The following is a 12,210-nucleotide window of genomic DNA, read 5'->3' on the forward strand; positions in this document are numbered from 1 at the left end:
ATGAATTAATATAGCTGCTATAATTAATGTTGAGTAAGTAGTTGTTTACTCTTGGGCTTGACTTGCATGATTTGTGATGGTACAACGTGGTGTTCTACCATGCTCTCTTCTGTTATCCACATGCCTAGTGCTTTTTTTAAATTGTTTGGATTTTTCAAAAAAATTGTTTAAAATAATACTTCAGGTTTTACAGGTTGTGGGAGGACCTCTGAAAATGTGGACTCGGTACACATCAATACAGGAAGGACTGTCTTAAATTAGAGAGGAGCTAAAAAAGGTGCTCTGAGAGATGCATCAAATTCCTGTTCAAGTCAACAAAAATAGTTCAGTTATCTAATCAAGATAACTATGAATATTAGTCTTCCTACATGTTTCACCCCTCTCTGAAGAAGAGGAAGCATGGAATTGATCTCATATCCTACAAGCTGGCCAGAGTGCTGTTTATGTCGATTAAGGAAAGCTATTACTGCTTCCCATCCTTTCAGGCCAGTGTTTGAATTCCAGTCTGGAAACCAATACTAAAAACCATAGGGGAATGGATCAGGTATTTGGCTTTTCTGTGGAGTCACCTGCATACGTGCAGAAACCCTGTTTAAAACTGTGCGTGCAGTCAGAGACCGATTTATTTAGCTCTGATATTTAAGGTTTGTAGAGAGGGGCTTGGGGATTTTGCTTTGAATTTGTGCACCTGAGTAGGTTCTAAAGCTCATAATTTCCCCTGAGTTAAATAGTAAAGACTATGTCTCATTCTCTTGGAGTTACTCATTTATTCAGGTTTAATGATCCAAATGAAGCATTTGCTTAGTAAGAACGTTACTTAAAATGTATTGGATATTTACACATTTGCTAGCTTTAAAGTGTTCTTAAGTGTTACATTTCTAATAATGACTTTTTAATGTTCTTGTGTTTAATTCCCTAGCTGCCTTTTTCTTTAAAAATGAACAAAAGTGAAACAAGCAAGTGGTCAGTGGCTTTGTAGGACCTCTGCTTAGATATGTGCTATGCTGGACCTTGTTCTCACCAATAAGAAGGGGCTGGTGGGGGTTCAAGGGCAGCCTTGGCTGAGGTGACCATGAAATGCTAGAGTTCAAGATCCTTAGGGCAATGAGGAGGGCACACGGCAAGCTCACTATCCTGGACTTCAGGAGAGTAGATTTTTGCCCTCTTCAGGGATCTGCTTGGTAGAATACTATGGGATAAAGCACTGGAGGGCAGAGGGGCCCAAAAACTGAAAGAGGGTAGATTTAGATTAGATATTAGGAAGAAATTTATTTACTGTGTGGGTGGTGAGACACTGGCACAGGTTGCCCAGGGAAGCTGTGGATGCCCCGTCCCTGGAGGTGTTCAAGGCCAGGTTGGATGAGGCTTTGAGCAGCCTGGTCTAGTGGGAGGTGTCCCTGCCCATGGCAGGGGGGTTGGAACTAGATGATCTTTAAGGTCCCTTCCAACCCAAACCATTCTATGATCATTATAAGTGAGGAAGGCTTACTTATACCATCTACTTTTAGGCTGCCTTTGGGAAATCAAGTCTTAGAAGGCGAAGTTGGAAGCTGAGGCACCATATATGTCAAGTGTTGGGTGTTTCTAATTGCTTCTTGGAGACATCTAAATTAGATTTTTGAAATGGTCTCCGTGAGTACCCCATGCTATGTCCCTGTTCTGTGTGTGTCAGCCTTCCAGTGCAAGGGACCAGATATTTCTTGACGATGGTATGACAAAACATCATGTTCATGCCAAACTTGCTTAGAATATAAAAAAACTGAGGAAACTAAATGAAGCATGTTACCCTAAACTTTCTGAAAACAAGTAAATTTATATTTAATTATATATATAAAAATTATACTACTCCTGTGTACAAAAATTGTTGGCTAATGTTCTTGTAGGAATTCCACTTATTAGCAGTAGATTATGTTGTCCCTTATATATTGCTTGAGGTTTTGTTCATTAGAAACTCTTGTATATCCTGCAGATATCCACAAACTTCTATTGTTAATACGTTGTGAAACTTCTTCCTGGTTTCAAGCTCATACAGATTACAAAGTCCTAATGAAGTGGTGAATATTTTAAGTACGATGCACAGCTATTTGTGAGGTGAATCCCAGACTACATTCTTCTTTGCCCTGTGTGTATTTCCAACTACAGAACAAAATATGGCTACAGATATTGCAGAAGGGTCTTTTCGGTATCTTAGAAACACAAATAAAAACCTGTAAAGTTTCCCTTGTGTGGAACAGAGCTTTACAATTTTGTAAGATGCATCTGATGTTCCAGTCCAATTTCAGGCTGAGCAATGTGCATCACTTTCTGAAAAGAACGACCATGTTAAATGGCAGGAACATGACTGTAAAATACACATTATATCTGTTTCGATCTGTATGCGAGTAGTGACAGGTGCTCAATGGTTGTCAGCATCCTTGTCAACAGGGAGACTCCTTTGACATTAAAGTCACCAGCTCGGTCCTGATGCTGCGCGTCTCTATTGGCAGTTCCATCAGGCTGCAGCCCATCAGGGAATGTCAGAGCCTCCGCTGTTCTCCTGGTGTGTCGCCAGCCCTCTGTGTTTTCGGGCTGGCCTTGCCTGGCGTTTGAACTTGCCACGCTTCTTCAGCAGCTTTCCTGTGGGAAATGAGCAGATAGGTCATGGGTGTGTAGGTATCTTCAGGGCAATGCAGAACCACATCCATAGTGACTTGCATAAAGGTTTGTAACGATTACCGTTGCTTTAACCCAATCAATGTGGAAAGTACCTGGGGACTCATTAAGTGGCATTTGTGGTGTCTGTAACAGAGTTTTGAGCTGTATTTCAGGAAATGTAGTGACAGCCTTTAATGTCTAATTGACCTCTTCTCTTTGTTTCACTTTCTGTATTTCTTTCTGATGCGTTCCCCTGTGGCAGCAAACAGCCCTGCTCAGTATTTTGAACTTCTGCTCGGAGCTGCAGCACCTCAGCCTGGGCAGCTGCGTCATGGTGAGTACTTGCACCACACAGGGGGGGACTGCGTGTGTGTGTGTGTGCACACGCTTTTGCCTTGGGACTAGACCTGGGTTTATGTTTCACAAAGACATGTTAAATGCGAGGTTGACGTTATACTATACTCTCTTGAAAGGTCTAAGGTGAATGCAGCTTGGTTACATACTAGTTTAGTAGGCCTAAAACACAGCTTGTAGGCTTTCTCATACTTCTTCAGACTCTTGCTAAATTTTGGGGCATTCTTTATGTGCATAATAGCTTTTTCTTTCCAAAACTATTAATCAACACTTATTTATTTTTATTCAGACCAAATCATCATTCCTAGCAAATTAACGCTTGTGTCTGACCGTACAGTAATAACCATGAGAGAAATATTTTCAACCAGAGTTGTTTGAGTCATAGGCTTGCTGGGTGCACTCATTGATTTTAAAAAAATAGAATACAGGGACAGCAGCAATTCCTTCAGGGCACTTGTGTGAGGTATATTGTGTGTGTGTGCCGGAGCTGTGTGTAGAGGGATTCTGGCTTCCCGCTGGCTCTGGTGGTAGGCATAGAATCATAGAATGGTTTAGGTTGGAAGGGACCTTAAAGATCACCTAGTTCAACCCTCCTGCAATGGGCAGGGACACCTCCCACTAGACCGAGTAGATATGCCGGATAATTTATCAGGGAGACGTAGCTGACCTTCCTTGTAGTTCAAGAAGCAAGAGACTAAGCAGAATTTCTCAGCCTTCCCTGTTTTGACTCATGGACAGAAGAGGAAGGCAGTGTGACTACATTTTTCCAACAGTCGTAGTCTTCCTGTGGTTTTTGATAGTGGATTTCATTCCTTCTGCCTGTGCAGTGGGACCCTGGTTTAGTCTCTTTGGATTGCCCAAGGTAACTAATAAGGCTTCCATAAGAAGATGCAACGACTGATCAACCTAGAATGGAAATAAGCATATTCTTCAATTGGCATGTGCTTATGGTTGGCAGTGCTTAGGGTCATAAAAACATTTTTAATCATCTTTTGAAGGAAAAACAACTGTGCAATAAAAAGAATGAGTTTTCAAAGAAAATTAACTTTTCGCTGCATTTTCACTGATCTTTAGAATTAAGTAAATTTAAAAACACCTACGTCTAGGGGTTGATAGGAAATTTATTTTATTTTTGACTTTTGTAAAAGTAGACCTCACTGTGCTCTACAATGAATAATTTTCAGAGGTCTTCAGAAATGACAAATGCTGAAGACAGATCTGTAGGTATGTTAGCAAGCAAATCTCGAAACACCTATGTATGTCTGGAAAGATGGTATACATGACAAAGTGTTTGCTTTCCTTGCAGATTGAAGACTATGATCTCATAGCAAGCATGATGGGAGCAAAATGCAAAAAGCTTCGGAGTCTGGATTTGTGGAGATGTAAAAACATAACTGAAAGTGGAATAGCAGAATTGGCTTCAGGCTGCCAGCTTTTGGAAGAGCTTGATCTTGGCTGGTGCCCGACGTTACAGAGCGGTACAGGCTGTTTCACAAACCTTGCACGTAAACTCCCGAACTTGCAAAAGCTCTTTCTTACGGCCAACAGGTCTGTGTGTGACACAGACATTGAGGAGCTTGCTGCTAACTGTACGCATTTACGGCAGCTGGATATATTGGGTAAGAAAATGTAGGGCTGTTGGTGTGTTTCTTACTGCGTCTCAAAAGCCGTGCAGTTATAAAGAAGTCCTTAAGACAGAACTGTCTTCTAGACATATTTTTCAATAAATATTTCTTAAAATTATGGTTTAGCATATAAAAAACAACGGAGGGAAGTTTTACTCACTGCAGTGAGTTTCTGACTCAGAATCCAGTAGATTTATACCAACCATGTAATTTGACTGCTTAGTATGAGTTGCTTTAACTGAGATTTAAGTGCAAGATCTTTCCAGTAACTTTTACTTTCACGGCCATTAGGTTTTTTTTAACTAAAATCTTTCTCTTTTGACTATCAGAAGATCCAGTCGTCTTCTTTCTGCTTTTGTTTATTGTTTTACTTCTGTGAAGTGTGACAAAGTATATTTATGGTGCAAGTCTGATCAATAAACAGATTTTTGCTTTTGCACAATACAGATACACAAAGCAATATTGAACTTCTTTGTCCCTTTTACCAGGAAGTGAATTTGACTCATTAAAGAGGAAAAAGTAATTAACAGCAAAACTTAAAATGGACTTTTTACTAAGGTGGGAAAGAAGAGATGAGTGTCAAAAAGCATAGCAAGTCTTAAATTTCTAATCCTCTGCAGCTTCTATAGTTTAAAATATTTTTAGAAATCTAAAATAAATATACTTTGGACTCGAGTAAGGAGGTTGAGAAATGTCGTTTTGCATGATATGGAGTTTATTCTTTTTGTGATGGAATATCAGTTTTTCTTTTTAAAATAATGTAGGAAAGCAGGGATACTTGTGACATCAACGTAGGAGAAATGTCTTCATGCTTTTACTGACTTATTTTCACAAGGTTTCTTGAAAAAGGAATGTTTAAATTAAAAGGAAGAAAGCAGCTGCACTGCATATTTTTAATATTTATTTTTTAAATTTAATTTTAATTTTTAAATTACATTTAATATTTAATATTAAATTTAATTTTAATGAAAATGCTACCTTTGGGTTGAGAAGGGTGCTAGAAAGAACCGAGACCCCCTCAACTTGAATAATGTTCCAAGCAAGTTCATGGCTGTCGGCATTTCTCATTACAAAAAAGTTACCATATGGCTTCAGATTGTCACTCCAGTATAGCTAGTACACACTCTTCTAAGATGAAATATGGTTTTACTCATCTCTGACTGAGAAAGTTGTCTTCTGACCAACATGGAAAAGGAGGATGAACAGATAAAAACTTAACTCCACCTAATACAAATTGTAGAGACATGGTGTATATGTCCACAGGAGGTAATGTGTTTTGCCTCTCTTTAAGGGAATCTGTTTTGTAGCTAGATTATCAGGGGCACATTTCCCTAGTCAGACATGAGAAGTTTCCAAATGGCATAGTTAATGAAGTCTTTCATAAACACGTATGTTCTCCTGACCACCCACTTCCATCCATTTCTATTACAATGGCGTTGTGTCTGCCCACAAAGTGGTCTGACCTTTTCACTGCACCAGAGGCTGCCCAATGAATAGTTCGGCTGTGTCAAGCCAGCAGATAGTCTGCTACTTCTGTTGCCTCTCTGCTGGCGGTGAAGGTTTGTCACCACACTTCTCCTTTAGCGTTTGAATTCAGTTTAACATCTTATTGATGTTTTTGGAAAAATAACATGTGAATGTGGAAAAGGAATCTGTTCTGTTCCCTGCGTGCTTACCAGTATTCCTGAGTCAAGTAGATTTGTAGTGAGCCTTTCCCAGTGAGCCTGCATGTTTGGTTCTCTCTGGAGGATATCCAGTTGAATTATCTACAAGATGTTACCCAAAACCTTAATATCTACCTTCCAGATCCTGCTTTCTTCCTTCAGAGGAATACTTAGTAAAGGTTGTCTTCTGCTGTAGATGAGTCAGTACAAGGTGATACGATATATGGGAAGGAGTTACCCAGCTTTTATGGCAAGAGCAAGGCAACTGTGTTCGTTTCTTTGACTGAATGTGGGAACCATTACAGTCTGTGGTTAAAAGAAAGAGTTGTGAAGTAGAACCGCATCGGGTCATCTGGAGGTAGAGTTTCCAGGCGTTCCCATGTTAAGTGCAGAAGTCACTGTTGTCTGAACTAAAGAGCTTTTCTGTCACAGCGCAGGAGTACCAAGAAAGTCTTAAATCTCTGTATGTGCTCTAACTTTTGGCGGCTGATGTAGGGCCAGCCTGTTGCTATCAGCTATACAAATGCTTAGTATGTTTTTATCCTTTTGAAGAAGTGCGACAACAGGTCTGAAGCTGTTAGAGGCCTGAGGTCAGTGCTCAGCTTTGCAAGAGTAACCTTGAACAGCGGGTCTTCTCTATGATGTGAATGAACGAGAGGTACTCTCGTATCCTTTGTCATCTCCCAGGTACAGAAATGTCTGGCTCGTACATGCGTTGTGAAGGGTGTAGAAGTATTGCTGCTAGGTTAGCAGTGCATGCTGTATGGGAACTTCTTTTGCTTCAACAAAGCTGTGTAAAAGCTTGAGGTTTTTCACTATATACAGGCACTTACCTAAGTAGGGATCAGAATGTCTTACCTTGCGCTGCAGTCACCAGCGTTGACAATACTATACTGGTTTCTCTCTGCAGTTGTTAGAACTTACGAACTTGTCGGGGAGAGCTTCTTGTTTCAGTTATAGATTATTTATCACCACAATAGTTTCAGGACTGGAGGAGTCTAAGCTGCTGAAAGAAATCTTGTTGAACCGTGTGTCATTCAGGTGTTACAAAATGAATGTTGTATGTACGCTGGATGCTGTTTTCAGGTGGTTGGTCCTGCAGCTTGCCACCCATCTGTCCTTTACTTGGTCTCTCCATTATCGTTTGGCAATTCCCTGGTTACGGATCAGAGGACTCTGTAGAAGATGAAAAAGGACAGTTTTCAAGGGCTCCATAACATTATTGGCCCATGTAAAGCATTCTTTGATGGGTGGCTCTGTCTGCGGTGGGTAAAACATACTTCAGAAAGTAAATTTCTGTTTAAAAAATAAATCATGAGTTGGATCCATATCTGCTATTATAATACAGTTTGGAAGAGGAAGCATGATGTAAGCATGTCACTGAGTACCTGAGGGTGTGCTTTGTGAAGTTTTACTTCTGAGCTTTCTTTTACCCATTACATACTGAGCTGCCTGCTTACAAGTTTCGTTTCCTTCTCTGCCCACATCTTTTCCGCCGACTGACATGGTGGGTTTCCACTCTGCGGGAGGGTGGTCCGGCTGTGATCATCTGACAGCTTTGTAGTGATGGAGCACATCACCCAGTGCTATCAAAAGTAAAGCGGACACCTCTAGACCTGTAGGTAAAAACTAGTCTCCAAACCATGATCAGCATTAAGCAATGTGACGAATCAGATGACAACCTGAATTGGCAGTGCCAAAAGCTTTTCTTGTACATTATATCAACTGCTTAGTTACATTGCTGTGGGGCTGCCAGCTGCTCTCAAGGATGAAGAATAAATCATCCTAACCTCGCCTCCCCAAAAGTCCTGACTGCCTCTGTCCTGCACAAAAAAAGAGTAATGAAAAGTAGACACCCTTGTTACCGCAAAATTCATGTATTCCTAACTACATACCAACACCTCCCACACCTTCCTGAGCAACAGAAAACCTAACTGCCCCCTTGCCAGCTGTCAAAATTTTCAGCTTTAGCTTGAGAGCATCAACACGTAGTTAGTCAATTCAAACATGAAAATGTGTAGCATGTTAAAATTCAGAATTTGAGTTCTGTGCAATACATTGAATAAAATGTTAGGAATAAAACGCTAATCTGGCTGGTCTACGGGAGGAAAGGAAACGTAAGACTGTTTGAGGGAATAGTGCTAGTTATTTTCAGGGTCTCTGCTCTCAAATATTATTTGGTGTGTAGTAGTATCCGTTGCCCTAGAAATTGGGGCTCTGGCAATTTTTATAGCCATCACACGCAGATCTCCTGAACAGCTCTAGAATTTAAAGCCTTGGATATATGATAGATATAAATGAAATAATTTCCAGGTAATAAACGTAATTGTTCTAGCAAAGAAATCATTACTCAGAAGTGCCTTTTACAAAGGTGATACCAGAGAATTTTACCAGGGAATAAACTGAACAACAAAATTAAATAGCAGATTTTAATATGCCAGTTCTATATTTAGTCTGAGAAATAGCTAATTAGTCTATGTAGATAAAATTGTAGTAGGTAACAAATGTCCAAAAGCTTCCGAACTCTAGAAGAATGCACTGTACAGGTAACTAGCAGGATACCATGTCAGCCTTTCAAAGGCAAAGGAAATTGTGCTGTATTACGCTTCTGAAATGCTCTCACGTGTGCTTTGAAGAAATATATATCAATAATTATACACTGTATAAATAAAAGTAAGGCTGCACGTTATATTTGCTTATCCTGTGATGTGGATAACCAAACCCCAACTAGATTGCTGGCCTTTTTGGCTTTTAGAAAAAGACAATTCCTAACATAAAAATTTAAGTTGGAGGAGGGAAAAAGAAAAGGTGTGGTAAAGCATGCAATTTAGGATGGCCTATTTACTTACAAGTCTATTAAAAAGATCTTAGTCTTAGATGAAACGGTAGGAAAACTGTTGAAGTTCAGGTAGGAAGGAATGAAGAACATCCTACACAAAAAAATCTGTGGCGAGGCATCTAGATCTTGCATTTCTGTAGAAACGCACATTTGGATCTTGAAGCGGAAAAGCTGTGATGCGTAAATGAGACTGGTTATAAATGAAGGTGCCGATGCAGTAGCAATTTTAAGGCTTGGTGGAAAAAAGATGAGTAGCATAATGGGTTGTTCCTAGCGTTTCAGTTGGAATGGTGGAGCAGATCCTGCTGGTAGGGCAGTGGTACTCTGGCAAAATTGTAGTCAAGTGAAGTGAATAACTGAAGAATGTACAGAATTTCTGTGTATGGCCATAGGGACTATTACTTCAGCCACTAGGTGGTTGTGGTGACAGTGATGATACAATGATAAGGGAGTTAAGAATCACAATAATAATAATGACGAGCTTTGATTACCTCCACGTAGATGAGGTAAAATTTGGGGGCATGATAGCAAAGATTGTTTATGTGAAATGATGTCTCAGATCTAAGAGCCTACCGTAGAAGAAGTGAAGACCACACTTAGACACCCCCTTGCTTACAAGGAAGAATAAAGGAGACTAGTGAAAACAGAGGCATCTTTCTGGAGATGAGTCCTGATCAGAGAAGGAGAATAGGGAGATGAACTCTAGAGAGTGAAACAAAATCACAATAGGCAGAATGAGATATTAAGGAACTCTTGGCTAAAGGTAAATGCTAGAACTGTATTTCAGATGCGTTAGAAAAAGTTTACAGGAGAGTTGCTGAGGTTGGTAGATACACCAGATGTAAAGGATCACTCAGATACGAGAAAGCCCTAGCAGGAGAAATGTTGTCTGTCCATTAGTGTTCATGGCAAGGGCTATCAAGTGGGCTACTACGTCAGAGACATTTTTTCCAGGAGATTAGCCTGGAAAACTGTCTTAAATTGGAATGCCGATACAGAAAGCTTTTGAACAAATCAATATATTGAACAATAATAAATTGTTAGGACTAAATGGTATTTATGCAGCGGTTCTAAATGAGCTAAAATACAAGGCTGTGGAAATTTTATTTCTGGTGTGTGATCTGTCACTTAAATCAGCCTCAGGAGTGAAGGGTTGCAAACACGGCACGATCTTTTGTAAAAGGTACAGGTTAGAAGCTACAAAACGGTACGTTTGTGTTTTGCTCTGTGTAAACCAGTTGCAGCCATGAGAAAGTCAGTCGGTCAGAGGACATGAAGGCTATTTTGATATTTTGAAGGAGAGCTGCATCCCTGTGAGGATGGTGTAGTTATGCCTCTCCAATCTTTTAGAATTTCTTGGACTTCTTGGTGAAGGTGAGCACTGATACAGTCCACAGAGGACTGGATTTTCAAAAGCTTTAGCCAAGGTTGCGCTGCTTTTGTAACTTAGCTGTCTTCTGGATTGTAATGAGTGTTTCAAAGGCAAAAAAGAATAAGAACCTGTCATCTCTTTTCACAATTAAATTACATCAGTACTGTGGTCATCAAGTTGTCTGTATTGATCTGTATATAAGTAATCCAGGTAAAGGGGTGAATAATGCTGTACCAGAGGGTAATGCACAGATATTTGGGGTAGAAAAGTCTTAAGCTGAAGAACTGAACACTGAAAAATTGCAGAATGATCTTATGATAGTAAACAGATGATAAAGGAGGAGGAAAACTGTTGCATCAAGTGCAAAATAATCACATGAGGCAAAATAACATTAACTAAGCATATGGCAGGTGGCTTTATACTAGTTACTGTTTTGTAGGAAAGAAATCCTGCGGCCGGTTTTCTGAAAAAAATCAGCTCATTGCTCAGCAGCATTACATGGGCAAACAGGTTTGAATTTCTTAGGAAAGAAATGGAGAAATCACCTTCATTGCGCAGTTACTGACTTTGTGCTCAGTGTGCTGTGTGGTTCTGGTCATACGATTTCAAAAGTACTAAATTAGTGCAGAAACAAGACAACAGGGGTCATGTGAGATACAAAAGAGTCTGGAAAACAGAGAGCCTTGAGGGAGATTATGAGTGATGTGTAAATAGTGAACTGGGAATGATCTCTCACTGCTTCTTTATGATTCATTGTCCCTTAGTTATTGAAATTAATAGATAGTGGGTTTAAGGCTGATTTTTTTTTAATATTATATAGTTAAACTGTAGAGCTCATGTGAAGGGGCAATAAGTATAAAATAGTTCAGAAAAGTAGTAGCATTCACAAAAGGTAGCTTTAGAAATCCCTAAACTGATCGTTTTTTAAAAAGCTGCCTTAAAAAGCAGCTTTTTTTTTTTTAAAGTATTAATGGCTCTGGCCATAGACAAGATCCTGGGCTAGGTGTTTTTTGGGGGGGAAGTTCAGTTCAAAATGTGTAAGTTGAAGTGTCTACGAGCAGGTGTCTGCAGTCGTGTTGGATGTATAAACTCTTTAGAGTCAGGAGAGCTTGGTGACCAGTTTAGCCCACTGTAGACATCCAGACTTGGTTCGCTTGTCCATAGTAATGTGCCTGGCTTCCAGCCATTCCAGTAAGGCATGCGTCTCCGGTGGGTCCAGCGTCCTGTCTGCCAGCTCTGTGTGGGTGTCCTACGCAGTGCAAGGAACCCCAAGGGGCACTAAGAACTTCAGGCAACTGAGTCATACCCCTGTGCCCACTCAGGGGAATCATGTGCTAAGCACCGTTGACTGTACTGACTGGATTTCCATCAGCTATAATGGGTGTGTGGACGCGTGCTTAGAAACACCTTTTTTTCTGACCCTGTGGTGACACTTCAGAGTTCAGCCACCGTGGTCACATTTATGGCAGGGGAAAATAGCATGTTTTCTGTTACAGTTAGCATATATAGAGAGATGTGATTCATAGTCCCTTGAACAGCTGCCCCTGCACGTGCATAGTACCCGTGCTCACTCTAGAGCCCTGGAAGCCTTGCTGATTTATTTGGAATTGGAGTAGCCCATAACAGCTTGTGTGCTGTGCTGGTCATTGCAGTCAGCAAGAGAGTCATGAGGACATGAGCGTGGCATACTGTGTTGCTTGTTGCGGAAGCCTAGCATCTGGT

The 12,210-nt window shown here is 40.3% G+C and overlaps 1 protein-coding gene across 6 annotated transcripts in view; it reads left to right on the forward strand.

The window, feature by feature from the left end:
* FBXL4 (F-box and leucine rich repeat protein 4) overlaps positions 1–12,210 on the forward strand; it is a 71,661-nt gene that overhangs the window by 49,380 nt on the left and 10,071 nt on the right. For all 6 annotated transcript variants that reach the window (XM_063329912.1, XM_063329913.1, XM_063329911.1 and 3 more), the window contains 2 exons: positions 2,897–2,968; positions 4,295–4,607. In XM_063329912.1, coding sequence (XP_063185982.1) covers positions 2,897–2,968; positions 4,295–4,607 — 385 coding nt within the window. The remainder of the gene's footprint in view (positions 1–2,896; positions 2,969–4,294; positions 4,608–12,210) is intronic.

Source organism: Chroicocephalus ridibundus, chromosome 3 (genome assembly GCF_963924245.1).
Source record: "Chroicocephalus ridibundus chromosome 3, bChrRid1.1, whole genome shotgun sequence".
Classification (NCBI taxonomy): domain Eukaryota; kingdom Metazoa; phylum Chordata; class Aves; order Charadriiformes; family Laridae; genus Chroicocephalus; species Chroicocephalus ridibundus.